Source organism: Carassius gibelio, chromosome B1, assembly GCF_023724105.1.
Source record: "Carassius gibelio isolate Cgi1373 ecotype wild population from Czech Republic chromosome B1, carGib1.2-hapl.c, whole genome shotgun sequence".
Classification (NCBI taxonomy): Eukaryota; Metazoa; Chordata; class Actinopteri; order Cypriniformes; family Cyprinidae; genus Carassius; species Carassius gibelio.
In genome coordinates, this window is record NC_068396.1 from 37048001 (window position 1) to 37070318 (window position 22318).

At 37.7% G+C, this 22318-nt stretch overlaps 1 protein-coding gene across 1 annotated transcript; it reads left to right on the forward strand.

The window, feature by feature from the left end:
• The first annotated feature begins 5601 nt into the window (after positions 1-5601).
• LOC127948722 (NXPE family member 3-like) lies at positions 5602-21990 on the forward strand. Its single transcript, XM_052545379.1, has 8 exons — positions 5602-5893; positions 5997-6073; positions 11205-11561; positions 11750-12165; positions 12269-12339; positions 15140-15343; positions 15673-16013; positions 21658-21990. Exons 1-8 carry the CDS (start codon positions 5857-5859, stop codon positions 21919-21921), a joined length of 1767 nt encoding a protein of 588 aa, XP_052401339.1. The 5' UTR covers positions 5602-5856; the 3' UTR covers positions 21922-21990.
• Positions 21991-22318: the final 328 nt, after the last annotated feature.

Sequence of the window (22318 nt, forward strand, 5' to 3'; positions counted from 1 at the left end):
CATCCATGGCACCCAGAATGTATTGCGGCATGAAGCATGTCACCATTGTTGAGATTCATACAATAATTCTTGAAGTCTCTGTGTGTCTAAGCATTCTGAGGTTCAAAGTGACTCAAGAACAATGTAATTAAAAAAAAAATATCATCAAGTAACCAACACTACCTGTTGATATCTTTCTCTTACTGTTTTTGTTGTAACAAATATAGTTATAGCAGTTAAAAAACCAGTAACACTGAAAAGACTCATAACTGCCTAAGTACTGATTACCATCAGGGTGACTTCAAACTAAACTATTATTTTCAATAAACAATCCACACCTCTGTTAATCTCGATAAGATCCTTTTTACATTTATGACTTAAATCTTGTTTATAATAAGTGCAGTTCGTAATACTGTTTTTGGAGCATTTACGCTAGAGTTTGACAGCAATCAGAAGTTGGATTTTCACTTTCAACCAACATCTGACTTATGAGCAAAGTCAGTCCACATCTAGTGTGATGGGAAGCTTTATTAGAATGTTAGAGAATAATGTTGTAACAATATTATCAATAGACATTTTTAGAATGCTTTTAGAGATTGTTATCCTACCTTTTAGCAGAACATTCTGGTAACTTAAATAAAACTTAACACTGAAAACATTCTTAGAACATTAAAAAATTCTAGGTGGGTTAGTACGCAGAGCCGTTAAAGCAGAGCACTGACAAGCTACTTTTAAAGGTACAAAATTGTCACCACAGGTACAAAACTGGTCTCTTAAGGTACCAATTTATACCCTATGCCTTGAGGCAAGTGACAAATTTATACCCTATGCCTTGAGGCAACAGCCCAAGTGACAAGCTATATTACCCTAAAGGTACAATTATGTACTTTATTTGCAGTATATATGCAGTATATACAGTATGTCATATATTACATTTGTCTATGGACTTCTTTGCTTTTCTTCCAAAAAGAGAAATGGTCAATACATACACAGACCACATAGCAGAGGATGGATATCATCTGAAATTCAATTTAGTTTCAAAATAATTCACATAGCTACAAAACCTTTAATATGCATGTTTCTTTGTTTTAGGCACAATGGAGAAATGCAGGTCTGGCATGACGACACCGGTTCCAGCATGGTTTTATTTGAAAGATGTCTGGAAGTCTTTTGTATGCAACACTCGACAGTTCAGTCCTGCACAAATGGCAAACTGTCTTAAAAACAAGATTGTCTATTTGAAGGGAGACTCCACCACAAGGCAGTGGTTCGAGTTCTTAGAAATGAAAGTGCCAGGCAAGTATGAGTACATTTTCAATGTTCAATTTAAGACTTGATAGCATGAATGTAATATATATAATATATAATATAAATAAAACAAGGAAATGATTTACAGATGCCTGCAAAGGATATGGGAAATTAATCTAAATATGAATAGCAGCTGTTCATAAATACTCAATCGTCACTTAATTAATTACTTAATTATCTCATTAACTTTAACACCACTTCATTGTTGCTTTAACACTCTTCTATAGTGGGACCATATATGCTCCGAGCAGTATTCATTTACTGTGCATTAAGAACTCTATATAAATCAGTGCAGGGACAGTTTGACCAAAAATAAACATTTGGTCATCATTTACTTACTTATCGTTCAAAAGTTCAAGCTATGGTTATTATATTTATTTCACATATCTTGATTAGGCATAAAAAGAATGGACCTCCACACTCATCCTGGGGGTGGCCCACTAATGGCTGTGGAGCTGAAAAATAATATCATTGTTCACTGGAGGGTACATGGTGTTCCTTTGCGATTTGGTAAAATAATGCCTATCATTGACCTACATTACATCAGCAATGATATTGATGAAATAGCCGGTGGGGCTCATGCAGTCGTTGTCTTCACATACTGTGCTCACCTGGTTTTCCACCCAATAACATTTTACATATATGAAGTGGCCAAAATCCGCCAGTCTGTTGTTGCACTGCTGAGTCGTGCTCCAGAGACCACCGTCATCATCAAGTCTGGAAACACTGCTGGACTAAAGGTACACTTGCTCACTTTCCAATCCTAATGGGTGTTAAACTCTTTGAAATGAATTGTTGTAAATTTGAAAGTAATACACTATATACTAAACTACAGGAACTATAGTTACTTGACTAGTATAACTCAGGTTACTTGTAATGTGTTACCCCAACAATGAAAGTCTAGAAACACTAAGGCTTAAAGATTTGTGCTTTGTTCAGGCTCAATGGGGTGAATCATGGTACTCACAATGCCCAATTTTTTATTCATGTATTTATTTTTGTCATTTGTAAAATGTATGTTTTATCTGCTCTCCCAGTTGCCTAGAACAAATTTCTTCTATGGGAGAGAAAAAAAGAGAAACTTAACTTAACTCCCAGAGAAGTTACCATGCTTGAACTGATATAAATTTAAGGTTTGGATGAAAACAGATGATTTTTTGGGGCAAACAATTCTTTTATCTCTACTAATTTATTGTTTTTCTTTCCATGTAAGGAAATGTGTATTATTGTTTGTGCAAGCACACTTGGCAAAAAAAGTGTTTCTGATTCTGTTTTGTGTTTTTCCAGAATATTTATCAAAGTGATTGGCACATGTTGCAGTTGAACACTGTGATGCGGGAGATGTTCAGAGACATTGATGGAGTCATCTTCATAGATGTCTGGCAGATGACTTCCTGTCACTATCTACGTGAAAACATTCACCCAGGACCCGTCGTCATTGGCAATGAAGTCGACATGTTGTTGTCATATATCTGTCCTGCCTGAGGCCTGTTCAAGTTGATTTGTTTCTATTTGGAAACCTACCTGGTCGGGGGAAGACTAATCAAGTTGTTACTTAACCGGATTTCCTCTAATACTGACCTGATGAAAAGATCTCTTGGTTATCAGATTTGTGTGTAGAGTGTACATCTAAACCTATTACTGTTCAATGTAGATTTAAAAAAAAAAAAAAAAAGGGGTCGATTACTATCAGATACGGCTGCCAAAAAAAAAAAAAAAAAAAAACTAAAATGAATGTAAAATATCCTAAAGTGCAAAAAAACTTGAATAATTCTTTTTTTTTTTTTTTTTTTTTTTTTACAGAACAATAATGCTATTTTAAAGATATTGCCCACATTATTAGGATAAATGTGATTCTAAAAATCTAATTTAAAGTAAAAAATAAACAGGAAAACCACAAAACTGACACAAAAAGATGTAGTATACATGCCAGACCAGCATGTGGCGCTGTAATTGTACAACAGAGATAAACTAAAATTGGAGAAGAAGACTTGGACTATGCTCATAAACCTTGCACGTGGTATACAAACAAACATGCAACAATACATGTATTAATCTGTGTTAATGTTAGTTAATAAAAACACAATCGTTCAGTGTTTGTACATGATTGTGTTACTGTTATGTGTGACTAGCAGCGGGACGTGGGCTGATGAGGTCATCGTTTCAGAAAATATACAGATTCTTTGTCCACATGAAATGTAAACGTGGTGGTTTCAGATTTATCCACTCTTGAAACCGGTAAAAAAAAAAAAAAAAATCAGTTTCAATGTCAAAAAATGCTCCATCCGTGTGGACGAAATGCCTATACAATAAAACAAATTATGCATATACAGCTAAACGCATCTCCACTGGACTATCAACCTTTGCAGTTTATCCAGAGTAGGATATACTTACATTTTTTACTTTAATATTTTATTTTTTTGCCACTGCTGTCAGTCATTTGACTATTTTTTTTATTTATTTATTTTACAATTTTTAAAAGGTGATGGTGTTTGGTCATAATTCAGTAAATACCTGTAAAAAACTGTATATATATATATATATATATATATATATATATATATATATATATATATATATATATATATATATATATATATATATATATGATAATTTACTTAAATTTTATGGTTTTTGTATGGCAGCCGCTACCGCTACTAAGTCATTTGGCCATTTTTATATATTTTTTAAATATTTTTACAGTTTTTTTAGGCAGGTAGTTCTAGTTCCCACCATGATTTGCATAGGACTGGATAAGGAAAATAAAGTATATACAATAAAGGGATTTATTTGTTTTCATTGGGAAAGGGAAATACCTGTTGGTGTTTAATGCTGTTATGTTTGACATTTAAAAGACGTTAAATAATGTTAAAGTTTTTGTAGTCACCATTGTGTTTTGGGGGTTATCTTTATTTTATTTTTTGTGTTTAATTACAGATTATTTCATTATATTAGAAAAAGCAGAAACACTGTATAAAAATACAATTCTATTTCTCTATAAAAAAAAATAATTACTGTAATGTCTTGTTAATGTCACAATACTTAAAATGACAGCCAATTTGTTAATTTACAGATATTGTTGGTAATTTTACATTTTTTACTACAATTTAAAAGAAAAGAATACAACCATAAAAATCTGTTTTTTTTTTTACATAAAATTAGGATTTTTTTACAACGATTATTATTAATTATTCTTTCATTGTGAAGTATTGAATGACAAAAGAGTGTGAACTGTTGCATAAAATAGATTAATTTTCTGCCCTGAAAACACAGACAATTAGACAAAAAATAAACAAACTATATAATATATAAAAAAAATGCATATAGCAAATAGGAAAGCTGCTTGCTGCTAATGCTACTGCTGTTATATGAACAAGATATACTTAGTAATTACTGTACTTCTCACACAAATAACTTATAGTTTTACAACTTTTATATTTTATGAATGTAAAACTGACAAATGCAATAATGCACTGAAATCAGAGTGAAGATGATTTACTTTTATAGTAAGTAAGCTCATTGGCTGGCAATCCAAGATTGAACCAATCAGCTTGTGCCAGGTTTAACTCTCTAAATATCATCAGTTACATTAACAACCAGTCAGACTGCACCATCTACAATTTCATGACTGAACAATATATCTAAGATACTCAGTTCCTTTTTAGTCTTGTCAATATTAACGTGTGTTGTGACCAGTTCTCTCTGTGTGGAATATTCAACTGTGGATTTATTAAATTTACTTTGCCTTCATCTTCGTGTTTGTATATATCTTGCAACACAGATGTGTGAAACACAACTCCTTAAAATTTTGCAACAACCTAATTCAGATAGAACTGAATATGCAAGATGGTAGTTTTCTAAATTCTATTGTTTTGGGACCACCCAGCCAACACTAATATATGTTACAAAAACATTATTTATGAATGTTCACTGAATGTTTAAAATATCCAGTTTTTTAATATGCATTAGATTACATTGATTAGTTTATGTTAAAACTATATAATCTAAATGAATGGAAATTTTATTTGATTAAATAGCTGAATAATGAATTGAGGCTTAAACAGTGGTATATAGCCTACTATTTCATCAGTGCTCCCAACCATGTACTGTACTGTACTGTACTGTAAGCCATGTACCATTTATGTATTCATATTTTCACTTTAGGTACTTATAGGGACATTTAAGAAAATAAAATGCACTCTTAAGGGGTTAATAAGAAACAGAGGTGTGTCTTTTGAAAAGGTACATGCCAATGACAGCTTGAGTACAAGTTCAAAGTACTAGCCCTTCCCTGGAACCATAGTCATTCCACCGTAAGTTTCTGTCATGGTTTCCTGTGCTTCTCTTGCAATAAGATAGTACATTTGTTGACTCTCCTGTTATTGTTTTATTCAATAATCTACATTCATCGAAATTAGAATTTAAACAAAGCCAAGTTAAAGTGCATTACTGAGTTACTGAGGACAGCCTTGTTTTTCAACTGCATGTCATGTGGGCACACCTCGTTTTCAGAGCTGTACAAACATGTTCCTCACTCACAAGATGACGTAAATTGAGGGAAAAACAGGCATGGTCATGCCATCTAAGAAGAAATCAAATGCACCAGGTAATCATGGGTTTATTTACAGTATTACATTTGTCATATTATGGGTCAAAATCATTTCATGTTTTGAAGGTTTTCGAAGTTGATTATTTCCATGTGTTATCAGTCTGCAGGTTATGCAGTCTGATATGCAGACCATATGCATTACTACAGGCTTGTTTCCTTTGGACATTGTTCTGTTTGGTAAGTTTGTGAGAAATTTTAAAGTAGATGTTAAAATGATCAAATAAATAAACATTTTATTTCTGCCTAAAAATACAATAAAATTATTAAGAGCTTAATTTCTACTTTACAATGTGGCATTCAACTCAGTTTGATTAAATGTATTTTCAATTGCAATTTCATTTATAAATCAGAATTTAAACATCATTAGCAAACAAATACAGAATTTGAAAGTTTACAAATCTGTGCAACTGCTGTAATTATGATTTTGAAGTAAAACAGGTTCTAGCATGCTACATTCATCTAAAGAAGAATGTAACAAAGCTAAGCTTTGTCAACCATACAACTTCATTGATTCCTGCAAGAATCAATGGTGTTGTATGGTTGATATATGTTTTGTTTGTTTGTTTTTCTCAGCTCTTAATTACATTGCACAGTTGGGTCTTTATTTGTAGGCTAAATATTAGAAAATCACAGGATTTTTTTTCTGTTTAACATAGGGTTCGCCTGTGTGCCAAACCCAAGGAGCACAAGGAAATAGCACATTGATTTTGACTAAATACTTTGCCTATTTTTTTTTTTTTTTTTCTTGTTAGACATTAAACGTAGGTGTAAATTAATCTGTTTTCTGAAGTTAGGGGCAATGCTAGTCCACTGTGGAACTCCAGCAGGAAGTGTGACAGGAGACAGATGATTGTTCAATTGTTTATCTTCAGGATGTATCACTTTACATTATCAAGCATTGTACATTCATTAGGAGGTGGTCAAATGTGGTTTAGTCTGTAATAAGATGAATCAGTATACATAACAGTAACATTTGGTTTAGTTTGTAATAAGATGAATTAGTTAGTAAACAGAAACATTTACATTAGTATACATATTTTTATGTGTTAAAGGGATAGTTCACTTTGAAATATATATATATATATATTTTATGTTTTAGCTTACCTCAAGGGCATCCAAGATGTAGGTGTCTTTGTTTCCACAGTAGTTTCAATCTTGATATTTTTAGGTCAAACCTTTGTTGTCTCATATAATGGAGGTCAATGGTCACCACCTCAAAGAGCATGCACAGAGTAGTCCAAATTAAACAATTCCTCATTGTAAGTACACATTGATGACGTAAGACATGAAACAAGCGGTTTGTGTGGGAAAACGAACATTATTATATCGTTTTTACCTCTTGATCACAACCACATCCAACTGATCTGAGGACACGCGCACTTCCTCGTTCTGGCTTAGTCTGGAATTGATCTCTCACATGTGTACGTCACTCATTGTTTACTGTTTACCACACGATATGCCACCAATATGCACTGCCTGAAATATAATGCAGTAATTGTAATTAATTCATTTGCTTAGAATGCCCCCTATAATCGTTGCGATAATAATAAAATTACAACACATTACTCAATAATTTGACAGCATGCCATTGGGTCCCTCTGGCCTTGGACATCGCCTCCAGTTTATACGTGGCAAACTAAACAAAACGTGCAAAATGCGGCGTCTCAACAGCGGAGAAAACTCAGGAACTTCAGTCAGGCAGGTGTGTGATGCGATACTGTCAATGTCCTTGTCTAGTAGTTGTGGCACTGCTATGTTCCATTCATGACAACATACGCTCTCCACTTCTGTTGGCATCTCACAACATCTGCTACTAAAACACCACCAATTTTGAAGAGATCTCTGTCTCTCTGAGGCTTGAAGGCATGCTTCTGCAGCGGATCGCTCCTGAGTACTTGATCTGTGTATTCTGGTTCAAATTAATATGGTTGTGAAAAAAATTCTACGTTGTCTATGGATATATTGAAATCGTCTTCCATTGCAATTTCTTGTACGTCTAAATATGTTTAGATCTTCACAGTGAAAGGTAACACTCCCGAAATCTCTGTGTAAACAATGAGTGACGTACACGCGCGAGAGATCACTTCCGGCGCTTGTGCAGACTAAGCCACAACGCGCACACATCACACATCAGGAAGCACTCGCCCCCTCAGATCACTTGGACGTGGTTGTGTACAAGAGGTAAAAATTATTTAAATACTGTTCGTTTTCTCACACAAACCGCTTGTTTCATGTCTTAGGTCATCAATGTGTACTTACGATGGGGAATTGTTTAATTTGGACTTCTATGTGCATTCTCTTTGAGGTGGTGACCATAGACCTGCATTATATGAGTGAAAGACAAGAATGGTTTGACCTAAATATACATTATCACAATATGACAGATAAAATGTTCAAAATGTTTAAAACAAAACTGAATTATACATGTAAGACAAATAAATGTGTTTTATGAAATCAGTAACAGTAAGGAGACTTAAGGGGTTAGTTCACCCAAATAAATGGATGAATAAAGGCCTTGTTGTGAATCAATTAATTTCTGTAAGAGAAATATACATATTTCCAAACATTAATCTCTTGCTTCTGCTAACTGTCGTGCGCGCATTCACAGTAAAAAGCAGTTCCCGGGCCAATAACGTAGGATGATGATTAAACGTAAGTTCCGGTGAAAGATGACGAATGCGGAAGCGCAGAAGAGAGACCAGGCCAACCTTCACAGGATTTCCAGGGGCATTTCGGGATGTTTAAGGGAACTTTCGCTTTAAGTCATCTGAATGTCATTTTATTTTACTTTTAGGGTAATCAAAGGCAACAGACATGTTATAAAGAGCAAAATATCTGTATTTTAACTGAACAATTAAAAGTTGCAGTGTTCTTTCCATGTGTGTGTGTGCGCACGTGCATTTGTCAGCTGTAGTTGGTCCATTGGCCATTTTTCCTTTGTCTTTTGACCTAAAACAACAAAATGAAGACATTCAGTAGTTTTACAATTTTATATGTCTAGGATTATCATTTGTCCAATGAATTTTTTTTTTTTTTTTTAGATTGTTGGATTTAGACCAAGCACTCCAAAGTTAGCACACATATGATGATAGGCTGTCCCAAATGGGCTTTTTCTGCTGCATATAGTCAGGGTGTATTTTTGCCAAATGGAAATTCAATATTTAAGTTCAATATCTGTTGATATAGATACTTTTAATCATTTAAGCTTTACGTGGTAACGTTAGGTTTTAAAGTCTTCACATAGCGGTCAGCAGCTGTACATGACGGGCAACTTCAGCAAATGTTTAAAAAAGTTATATGGTATCCAGTGTCTATAAATCTAAAAGTAAAAATATGAAAACTAAAACTTAAGGCTGTATCAGAGGAAATCACCGGGAGGTCAATTAACTGTCACTACGAAGCTGAGTGTTGCCATGAATACATGCCCATACCCGAAAGTGAATTAATAAGTTTGATTATGCATTTGATTGTCACTTACTTGTTTCTCCCAATGTGGCTATATTATGGCGCTTTTCCATTACCAGTACCAGCTCAACTCGACTCGACTCACCTTGTCTCAGTTCGCTTTTCACTCCATTTTCCATTGTAGTACCTCCACAATAGTACCTGGTAGTCATAGCAACACGGCAGGAAACTGCCTTGACGTAATCTTCTACGCAGCACATACCCATTACCCACACACAGGACAATGGAGGAAATCGAGCGTATACTGCTTTTGATCCCTGGAATGTGGCTGTTTCTCACAGCAAGAAGACAAATGTTGTTCATGAGAGACTGAGGGCAGCAAAATTATGGTGGGGTTATTCAGGATACTCTGTCTGGTGCGTAAAATGATGAAGCAGTGAATAGTGACGATTCTCTCTGACCAATTTTCATGTCACATTTTAGTGTTGGCTCAGCTCACTCAGAACCTCTAAGAAAGGTGATACGAAAAAAAAAAAAAAAGGACCTGGAAACAGGTAAAGGGACAACTTTTACGCAGTGGAAAACCAAAAAAAAAGGTGAGGAGAGTTGAGTCGAGGTGAGCTGGTACTGTGTAGTGGAAAAGCGCCATTATATAATACTTTATTTAAATGTTTGAGCTGCGCATGCATTAAAAATAATCATAATTATTATTTCTTACATTTATAAAGTGCTTTTCTTGGCACTCAAAGCACTTTAGATATATGGAGGTATGCATAGATGTGCAGAATCCACCTGGAAGATGCGACAGCAGCCACATTGCGCCAGAATGCCCAGCTTATTGGTGGAGACAGAGTGATGAAGCCAATCAGCAGATATGGGAATGGTTAGGAGTCTATGTTGGTCAGAGGCCAATTGACAAATTTGGCCAGGATGCTAGGATTTCTAATGACCACAGAGAGTGAGGACCTTGTTTTAATGTCTTGTCCAAAAGACGGTGCTTTGTCAGTAAAGTTTCCCTGCAGTAAACTGGGGTGTGAGGACAGACCACAGTGTTAGCACCCCCTACTGGCCTCACTAACTCCTCTTCCAACAGCAATCTAGTTTCCAAGCCTGCTTAGCGTCAATGGGCAACCAGTCTTTAGCTGCAGGGTGATATGACTTATCCAATCTTTGCTAGACTTCAGTGCAACAACTACAATTAAATTTTCCTGAAGTAACTTTTCTTGTTGCCTGACCAAACAGTTTAACAGTTAACAAATTTGGATATAGGTAGTATTCATTTATTTGTATTACCTGTGTTATTTTCCACTTTCTTTTCCAGCAATGTGCTTTTCCATTCTTCATGATTTATTTGGCTGCTTTCATCAGTCGACAAACATTCTTTTAGAGCTCCTGCAGGTTATTATTTTCTTCATGCAGGTTATTATTTTCTTCATGCATGGGGAATACATAGTCTAGCCTTAAGGCAAGAAAATAAAGTTGAATCCCAGGAGAACTATAAGCATGTTAGAGTGATTAATGCAGCCAAAGAAACATGTAGAATAGAAAAGCAAATGCTGAAATCATTTTCTTCACCTGCAAGCTGGGTAGAATGTGTTTTAACACTGAAAAATTACAAACTTCAGCTTTAAGTACTCTCATAATTAGTAGTTGGGAAGTGGATGGCACATTTGACAAGCAGCAACTTGCTGTTTGATTTTGATTTGTTGTGTATAGGAAACTTTTTACTTGATGTTTTTGAACCCAGCCCATTCACACTTTGTGCATGATTTTGCAAAACGCCTACAGATCTAGAACTTTTCTAGTATTATCCAGAAAATATGTGTAACTACAATGAACATTAACCTTTTGCACATAGAAATAAATGTAATGTGGAGTGAATGATATCCTTGTTCTTTCTCAGGCTCTATGGACATTGACTGATGGGATCCACATCAAAATATTTCAGCCCACCAGACCTAAACCAGTTCCTTGCAATAACAGTTCATCCATAATATCTGCGTTTGACATGGGAATCAGTGATGAGGAGTGGGAAAGACTACAGAAGGCTATTGACTGGCCTATTCCAGATCAAGAAATAATTAATCTGAATCAGAGCACAAGTCCAGTTCACTCAACTTTCTCTATTGTGGGATTCAAGGAGAGTTACAAAGTGGGAGAAAAGATCTCTGTTATTATCACAGCCAGAGACCACAACAAGAACCTGAAAAGATATGGAGGAGATTTTTTCAAAGCAAAACTTTTCAACGCAGAGCTAAAGGTGTGTTATATTATATATTATTTTTTAAATATATTTTTTAATTAAAAGTAAATATTGTTTCAAATATTGTTTCACTTAACAGCAAAATATTACATATTATATTTAGGTTTAAAAGCTTAATAAACATTTTTTTTGCCAACATACATTAGTTTTCTGCATCACTTTATTCTTTTCTATTTATCTTAAAGGCGAGTGTGTATGGGGAGGTTTTGGATCATCATAATGGGACTTACTCTGTTGAACTTCTTCTGCCGTGGGAAGGTCAGGCACAAGTTTCTGTACGTCTAGAGCACTCCAGTGAAGTTGTGCAGATTCTTAAAAAATACAGGGATTCTTCATTCCCACGCAGCCACTATAATGGCTACTTTGAAGGGCCAGGACTCAATAAAACTAAGATCCATGAAGTAGTAGAATGTAATCTTAAGTGGGGTGCAGACGGAAGTTGGAGTAAAGGTGACTGCTGCTGTGAGTATAAGGATATAAAAACAGAGACAGTGTGGCAGTGTGAGAGACCAAAGGAACTTTCCTGTGACCAACTGGTTCATCATTCATACGGACATTTGGAAGACCCATTAAATCTTTTTGAGCAGCAACTTTTTACAAAGTAATGACTCAAAATAAATTCCAAAATACTTTTTGAATTGTAAAAAAAAAAAAAAAAAAAAAAAAAAGTCTACAAAATGTGTGTGTGTGTGTTTTCTCCACAGGAATTTAACAAATGTTGCTATTAGTGGAGACAAAAAAGTCATAACTGTCCTTCGCAGCACTGCACTTATTGGTACGTTTAAAGGTCTCAGAGCATTTTGACCATCTCTTTTCCTGTTTGATAAAAATTTCATAAATAATGGCCCTTTTTTCAGTGTTAAACCTTAGGCTTGAGTTCTTCTTTATGTTTATGGTTTGCAAATTGATTCATGGTATTAAGATTTGGCATTTCCGTGCCCATTTCCCTGTGTTTGTTCCTTTTGTGTTTAATCTTGGATTGTTTATACCAATTGTGATTGTCTGCTGCCTGCCCCGACCTCTGCTTGTTTCTGTTTTCGATTTTGGATATCCCTTGAAATACCTGATGCTCTAAAGGCAGAGACATGTTATATGTCATTATAAATATGTTGGCACTGCATATGGATCCGAACGTCTCTGACTCCATGCTACAGAAGACTTCACCAAATCAGGATCTAGCAGCCATAAGGAATACATGAAGGTCAGTCATGCATCCAGTAGCACAACTTATGTGACTACGTCAAGGAGATCGGCCCATCAAGGACTTTGTTGAACTGGTTCATTTAACATCTATGGACGAGATGTTCCACATGATATTTTTCAGAAGAGGCCTAGCTGAACCGCTGCAATCGATTATGCCACTGCACGATCCAAACTGGACACTGGAGTTTTACATAGATCTGACACAGGTAAGTGGCTCTGCCTTAACTGTGGGTGTTGTGGATGAGGACCACCACAGTCCTGCAGTATCTCCCACTCCAGAGTGTCTTCCCAAGTTGTCTGCCAGTTGAGAAACTTTCCACAAAATGGCTGCCATTCCAGAGTGTCGTCACATCATGGCTGCCATTTCAGAGACTCATCACGAGATGTCCGCCAGCCCAGAGCCACTGCACAAGAGGGCAGCCAACCCAGCACCACTGCACAAGATGTCAGAGTCAAGTCAGGTCCCCGTTGATCTTCCAGAGCCTAGTCAGGTCCCCGTCGATCTTCCAGAATAAAGGTCCAGTCAAGTCACCGCTGACCGTCCAGAGTCAGGTCAAGTCACCATTAACCCCCATGAGTTAAGTAAAACCAAAGTAAAACTTCATGAGTCTAGTCAAGTCCACGTCGATATCCATGAACAAAGTCAAGTCACCATTAGTCTTCATGAGCAAGGTCAAGTCGCCACCAATCTTCATTAACTAAATCAAGTCACAGTGGATATTTATGAGCCCAGTCAAATCACCACAGATCTTCCAGATATTCAACATGTCTCAGTTGATATTCTAAAGCCTTGTTACATCTCAGCTGATCATCCAGAGCCTCATCTCATACTGTCTGGTGAGCCCAGCAATGTTCTCTCAGCCTGTTGTGTTGCTGTCAAGGAGACTGTTACTGCTGTAGAACCGCCAGAGGTGGCGGCAACTGCTGCAGCACCTTCTGAGGTGTCAGTAGTATCCATCCATGAACTCCCGTCTTGTCCTGTCACGGCTATGGAGGCCGTCCATGAACTCCCCGCCTGTCCCGTCATGGCCATGGAGGCCGCCTATGAACTCTCGTTCTGTACTGTCATGGCTATGGAGGACGTCTATGAACTCTCGGTCATTCCTGTCATGGCTATGGAGGCCATGTGTGAACTTTCTATATGCCTTATCATGGTCACAGAGGCTACCATTAATCTGTTTATCTGTCAGTTATCAGTTATCTGTTCCAGTCCCTCTTAACCAGACTCGGTCTCCTGTGCAATCGACTCCACTGTGGCGGTCCTCTGCTCTGCCCTGGTGGGCTTCTGTCTCATCTGTTTGGCTGTGGTGGTCCTCTGCTCTGCACTGGTGGGCGTCTGTCCCATCTGCTCGACTGTGGTGGTTCTCTGCTCCACCCTGGTGGGCTTCTGTCTCATCTGCTCGGCTGTGGTGGCCCTCTGCTCCACCCTGGTGGGCTCCTGCTCCCCTTGCTCCACCCTGGTGAGTTCCAACTCCACCTGCTCTGCCCTGGTGGGCTTCAGCTCTCCTCCTGGTGGGTTCCAGCTCCTCTTTCTCTTCCCTTGTGGGGTCCAGCTCTGCCCTGTGAGCTCCTGTTCCCCTGTTAAGCCTAGGCAGGGCTCCTGTTCCCCATTTTAAGCCCATGAAGGGCTCCTGTTCCCCATGTTAGGCCCAGGAAGGGCTCCTGTTCCCCAGTTAACCCCAGGAAGGGCTCCAGTTCCGCTTGATCTACCCTGGCTTCCTGCTCTGCTGGCTCTGCCACGGTCCCTGGCCACTCCATTTCCACACTGACCTGGCTCTCCGTCCCTCCGTCTCTCCCCCTGTTCCACCTCCACTCCACCACCCTGCTAGATTGTTTAGACTGAGCGTCTGGAAGCCCTCCTTGTGGGGAGTGGGGGGGGGGGGGAGCTATGTCACAATCATCAGCTGGAGTGCCCATGAACTCCAATAGAGGGCACTCCACTCAGGACTCTGGCATTCTTGTATTTCCATTCCCAACTCCATTTCCCATAATCCCATGCTTATGCATGTTGCATTTGTAAACAAAGTTGTTGCTGCATATAATATCATAAAAAATATCATCATATATTGTTAACACATGTATACAAATTACACAATGGGTATTTTACATATGTAATACAGTACATTTATATCTTCGTCTACCCAGATAATTGAAATGTGTTAAAATTACATATGGCAGTATCATTCTTAGTATAGAGAAGGGCTATATGTCATGTTACATTTCTGTATGGGTTTCTTTATTTTATATAGGAAATGGTAAAAACCTACATATACCACATATCAGAGGACATATATTATCTGAAATCAAAGTAGTTTCAAAATAATTAATATAGCTACAGCAGTCTTTTCTTTTTGAATGTTTCTTTGTTTTAGGCACAATGGAGAAATGCAGGTCTGGCATGAAGACACCGGTTCCTGCAGGGTTTTATTTGTACGATGTCTGGAAGTCTTTTGTATGCAACACTCGGCAGTTCAGTCCTGCACAAATGGCAAACTGCCTTAAAAACAAGACTGTCTATTTGATGGGAGACTCCACCACAAGGCAGTGGTTCGAGTACTTAGAAAGAAACGTGCCAGGCAAGTGTGACTCAGTTTTTAATATTCAGTTTAAAACTTGATAGCATGTATATTATAAATTTAACATGTTACTGACATACAGAGGCTCCTCAAAGGATATGACCACTTAAAGGATTAGTTTACATCTGAATTAAATATGTCCTGATAATTAACTTATTTCATTTTCTCTTCCAACATCAAAATCAAACGACATTGATTTCATCACTTGCAGAGATAGACCACCCAAAAATGAAAATTTGCTCATCATTACTTAGACACTTGTTTTTCCAAAGCTGTGAATGACGTTCTAAAGCTATGATTATAATATTAGTATGGTGTATGTTTATTAGGCATAAAGAGAATGGACCTCCACACTCCTCCTGCAAATGGTCCACTGATGGCTGTGGAGTTGAAAAATAACATCATTGTTCACTGGAGACCACACGGTGTTCCTGTGCGATTTAGTAAAATGCCTATTACTGATCTGCACTATATCAGCAATGATATTGATGAAATAGCCGGTGGACCTCATGCAGTCATTGTCTTCACATTCTTTGCTCATCTGGTTTTTCACCCAATAACATTTTATGTGTATGAAGTGGCCAAAATCCGCCAGTCTGTTGTTGCACTGCTTAGGCGCGCTCCAGAGACCACCATCATCATCAAGTCTGGAAACACTGCTGGACTCAAGGTACACTTGCTCACTTTCCAATCCTACCTTGATCTCAACAAAAAATACAGTATGACAATTGTTATGGTATTTGTTGTACATGAAAGTATGCAGTGTTGGGGAAACTTACTTTCAAAGTAATGCTTTTAAATATCGGGCCCTATAATGCACATGGCCCAGTGCAATGCAAGGCTCAGCGCAATTGTGTTTGCAGTCCGGCGCTGTTCATATTTTCCCGTCCAGTGCCACGTCGTTTAATTAGTAAATGCATTTGTGCCCATTTGTGCATTCATGGGCATGCTGGTCTATAAAAGAGGTGTGTTCAGGCGCATTGCTGGCTCAATGCTATTTTAAGTCACCTTTTGAACTACATTTCCCATGATCCTTGTATCTTCATTGCACTCAGCTGTCCCTGGTCACTAATCATTGCACTCAGCCAATTCCCCATTAGCATTATAATTTCCCTGTGTATATATACCCTGTCTGTTTAGTATGTGTTACGGAGTCCCTGTATTTATCACGCCTCTTCGGAGTTCTGTTCTTACCCGTTTGTTTTGTGCCTATTGATTTTGAATCCTCTTTGGTTTTGACCCCTGCCTGGACTGCACAAGATGGCCCCCAGCCAAGCGCCGCTGCACAAGATGGCTGCCAGCCCAGCACCGCTGCACAAGATGGCCACCAGCCAAGCGCCACTGCACAAGATGGCTGCCAGCCCCCTTGACTTACCAGAGTCGAGTCAGGTCCCCGTTGACTTTCCAGAGTCAAGTCAGGTCCCTGTTGACTCTCCAGAGTCGAGTCAGGTCCCCTGTTGACTCTAAAGAGTCGAGTCAGGTCCCTGTTGACTCTCCAGAGTCGAGTCAGGTCCCCGTTGATCCTCCAGAGTCGAGTCAGGTCCCCGTTGATTCTCCAGAGTCGAGTCAAGTCTCAGTCGAGTTTCCTGAGCCAGTGGTGTCTGTTCCAGTTCCTGAGCCGGTGGTGTCTGTTGCAGTTCCCGAGTCGGTGTCTGCTCCTATGGCATGGCCGCCCAATGGACTGTCGTCTCCGCTGTGGCCAACTGAGGGGTCGTCTCCACCCTGGCCGCCCGATGGACTATCTTCTCTGCCGTGGCCGCCCGAGGGGTCTTCTTCACCCAGGCCGCCTGATGGACTGTCGTCTCCGCCCTGGCCGCCCGATGGGCAGTCATTCCTGTCTTTGTTCCCCTCTATGGACCTAACCCTCCGTCCCTCCCCCTGAGCCTCCACCAATCCACCTCCCTCCTGGTCTCCTTGTTGTTGCTGTTGTTTTTTCCCACTTCTTGTCTCTGTTCCTCTCAATGAACCTGGCCCTCCATCCCTCCCCCTGAGCCTCCACAAGTCCACCTCCCTCCTGGTCTCTTGTTTTGTCAGTCACGTCTTGGGAGCATCTGGTAGCCGCTCCGTAGAGGGGGGGGGGGGGGGGGGGTTATGTCACAGTGTGTGGTTTGTGTTCCCTGGGTAACCACTAGATGTCCTCCTTCCCCACGGTGTCTGTCACCTTTTGAACTACATTTCCCACGATCTTTGTGTCTTCATTGCACTCAGTTGTCCCTGGTCACTAATCATTGCACTCAGCCAATTCCCCATTAGCATTATCATTTCCCTGACACCCTGTCTGTTTAGTACAGTTGCAATCAAAATTACTCCCCCTAGAGACTACAGTACAAATACAAGCTTTTCTGAAGATCCAGGATAAAATAAAAATTGTATCTATAACAGTTCACTGGCATATTAAAATTGATATTGTCAATATATAATGTAATACTTTTGAGTTATAAGATTTTTTAATAATACTGCTATGTCATAATTATTCAACCCCGATTCAATATTGCTGTTTTTAAATCACTTATTTGCATGGTGGGGAATAAAACAGTCTCAAAATACAATTAAGCTTTTAGAAACTCTATTAAAAACAGAATTAGCTTGAGCTGTTAAACATACAGTTAGCCCATGCATGTGTTGAAGTTGAGTAGCAAAATGTCAACAGAGATCTCACAAAAGCTAAAGAGAATAAATATCATAGTATTTTAGAAAGGCTAGGCTATATGAAGATTTCCAAGACACTGAAAGTTCCTAGAGACCCAGCTCTCAGCCTTATTCCTTAACCCTCTGGAGTCTAAGGGTATTTTTGGGGCCTTGAGAAGTTTTGTCATGCCCTGACATTTGTGCTTTTTTCAGTTTCTTATAAATATCTAAATGGGTAAAGTCTAATATCACTGTAATCAGCACAAACTGGGCTATAATAATATGTGAAAGGCATGCATGTACATGATTGTATTTTTGAGAAAAAAAATGTTATGCATGGTTAGTGAAAAACTAAAAATGTTAAATCACTTGAATAAGGCAATAAAACACATACATAAAATTGGTTGCCGGAAAAGTTGAGAACTGGAGCTTGTAGCCTAGAATTTTTCTTTCTGAATGATGTGAAAATCACCTTGTTTACTTATTCACAGAAAACAATATATTGATTTAAATTTTCTACAACACTTTTTGTTGGTAAAAGTCATATGCGAGTAGGCGTCAACTATCATGAATATCATTGTGATTTACACCTGAGAAGACAAAGCCCTGCATAATGAGCTGCATAATGCGCCTCCCATTCAACTGTGCCACTGTGAGGGAGGACTTACAAGAAAGAATGTGAGAACAAAATAAAAGTATATAATTTTATGTTTGTAGTTTATTAAGAATATATTTAATTATCCCACAACATAATTTAATATCCACTTGGGGGAGCAGTTAAACAGTTTATTAGGAACAATCAAAGCTGACTTTCAAACAATTTTTTTTGGCATCCTTACTCCAGTCACACAATCCTTAAGAAATCCTTTTAACAATCTTATTTTCTACCAAATAAACCCCATTTATTATCATCATCATTATTATTATTATTATTAATGTTGAAAAGAGCTGATAATATTTTTCAGGTTTTTTTAGGGGGAATAAATCGAAAGAACTGCATTGTTTTTACATTTGTTAGAGTTATCTCTATTTGTCACATTTATATTATTTACATCAAGCTTTTGAATGGTATAGTATTGTATATTGTTATTGAAACTTCATAATGTTTCACTTGATTATACGTTTAGTCAGGAATTATAGTTTGGAAAAAGTCTTTGGAAAAAGTCTAACTAGTAAAATGTTTACACGTTATGTGAAAACTAGTACAAATAAATAAAAAGAGACTTACTCATGTTTATGATCTCTGCTGAATAAAGTGCTTCATTCTTTTTTCTGAGGAAATCCATTTCTCAAATCCTCAACCACACCACATCTTTTTGGGGTGAATTATGTCTTAGTCCTCTCATCGCGAAGCAAACAGTAAAATAAAATAAAAACTTGAAGAACAGTCTCGCTGCTTTTTCTTCTGTGTGGGCGTATTCAAGCCGCGCGCTTCAGTTTGAATCTGAATAGCGCGTTCAGCGCGGGGGCGTGGTCACATTAAATATAATGAGCGGAGATATGAAAAACAGACATTGCGTTGTTTTCATATGGATTACTTTATCTCAGAATATTTGTTTTCGGCAGCACTTGTTTAGTTTAAAAGTAGACATTCCAGGCTTTCTATAGATATCTCTCTCGTGTCTCTTCGTTGAGTATTCACGGAGTTACAGTTCATTTTAATGAAATGTTTGTACATGACGATCAGCGGAGACAAAGACTGTAGACAGCGCACCTTGTTTGTTATCTTTATTTTATAAGTGCACAAAGGTTTTTTGTTATTATGTCTGTATCCAAAAAAAAATAGACCCTTTACAGATTCGATTGATGTATTGCTCTTATCTGTACGATTAAAACTGAAAGTGTAATTTAAGTTCTTTTCGGGGTTATCAGGAGAAAATGACTCAAAACGCATATATGCGTTAATCGACTCGAAAGGGTTAACTTAAAGTGTGTTTTACCAGAAAATCTTTGAGGTTGTGGAAGAAAAAGCACAATATCATAAAATGTTTAATCAGAGCAATTGAGAAAAATCTGCAATGTTAAGCCAAAGAATTGCAAGATGACCCGATGAAAGGAGGAAAACCATTTCAAAGCAGTGTGTAAGAAGATCACTAGACAAGTATTGCCTTTATGTTGAGACATCTTGATAAATACCACTCTTGATCAAGAAGAACAAAGGACAACTTGAAATTGATAAAATACATTTGTGTAGACTTGTGGAGCTCTGGAGGAATGTTATATGGAGTGATGTGACCAAACTGGAACTTTTTGGACCCATGGATCAGCGGTATGTCTGCTGCAAAAAAGGCAAAGCTCATTAGCAGAAGAACACCATCTCCATCCTCAAACTTGGAGGTGGATCAGTCCTGTTATGGGGTTTCTTTACTGTAGAAGGAAGTGGAAATCATGACTGTATGAAGGACATCATGGATTCTTTCAAGTGTCAGGCCATTTTGAAAAGAATTGTGATGCCTTTGGTGCAAAAACTGAAGCTGATGATCAATGGACTTTCCTGCAGGCCAGTCATACCAAAGTACACATCCAAATCTACTACTGCTTGGTTCAGGGATCAGTCATAGAATTTACTTGAGTGACCTGTTCTGTCTCCAGGCTTAATTCTCATTTCAAATATCTGGTTGAATTTGAAGAAAGCAGTGGCAATGTAAAAAAAAAAGATTGTCAGTGATCTGAAAGCTTTTTCAGGTGTGGAACGGGCCAAAACTGTAGTAGAGAGGTAACAGAAGCTTCTAAACACTTACAGACAGCATTTATTGGTGATTTTAAAGAATAAAACATTATGCACAAAGGGGGTTGAATAATTTTGAACATGAATGTTTAGAGCCAATTCAAATTTTATCATTATACATCAGTGTTCCATTCTCAGAATCACTCAAAACTGTATTAACCAACTTTCTCTAATACTTTACGGATGCCTTTGTTAAATTGATTTGATAAAATGTTATCCTCCAGAGCAAATTGTCTTGCAAGTCAAGGGGGTTGAATAATTTTGATTTCAACTGTATGTGTTACGGAGTCCTTGTATTTATCACGCCTCTTCGGAGTTCTGTTCTTGTCCGTTTGTTTTGTGCCTGTTGATTCTTGATTGCCACTTTGGTTTTTACCCCTGCCTGGACAGGATTTGATGTAATGGTTTTCCCATATTAAAAGACTTACTGCTATTGGATCTACCTGTCCTCTGTTCTTGTGTGGGGATCATGACAAGTATTTACATGTTGTGTTATCATAAGATTCCTGTTCATTTTAAATATTGTGGTTATCGTCCCAAAACTATTATAGCGTCACACCCTAATTTAACACAATGTCGATACATCATGCTCTGTATAGCATGATTATCATTAATATATACTAGTAAGAGTATATTCTGAAACCCCATGTCCAAAATAGTGTTCATTTAATTTAAAGTCTTCAAACTGATGTTGCAATTCACATTGCAGTAACACAGGATTTATATATATATATATATATATAAAAAAAGAATTATATTCAATAAAAAAAAAAGAATATATATATATATATATATATATATGTGACAGATCTGGCAAACAGGAGGGGTCTGCTTGAGTGCCATCATTCCAAGCTACATGTGGGCCAGATTATCATTCCACATGTGCCAGATGCCAACTATATGTTGTTGTCTGGGTTGGCAATAAAGTTCTGATTCTGATCTGGTTTTTTTTTTACAGAATATTTTTCAAAGTGATTGGCATGTTTTGCAGTTGGACACAGTGATGCGGGAGATGTTCAGAGACATTGATGGAGTCATTTTCTTAGATGTCTGGCAGATGACTTCCTGTCACTATCTACGTGAACACATTCACCCAAGACCTGTCATCATTGCTAATGAAGTCAACATGTTTCTCTCACATGTTTCTCCTAGCTGCGGCCTGTTCAAGTTGATTTTGTTTCATAAAGAAAATGGGAAACTAAACTGGTTAAGTGAAGGCTAAGTGCCTTACTCTCTGGCAGGCTTCAATTCTATTAAACTTTATCAACCACTATCAGTCAAACATTTTAATATTCTGCCTAAACCAGATGCAATTCAGAGTATGTGGTTTTGAACAGCTGCTCAGTATGCTGTCTTTGTGAAATGTTGTTAATCTAAACTTTTTTAATTATAACAGTTCTATGATTATACAGTATTGAACGCAACAGCGACAATGTTAGAAGTAGGATAAAACACAAACACGTTGAACTACTTTGTCATTTAAACACAAAGAGACATCAGGAATCAGTGTATGAATCTCAAGAATGGTGACAATCAAAAGCTTCATGATGCAATGCACGATGGGTACCTAGTTTCTGTGCAGAGAGTGCACTTTGACCTCACAATAGTCTTGTTTGAGA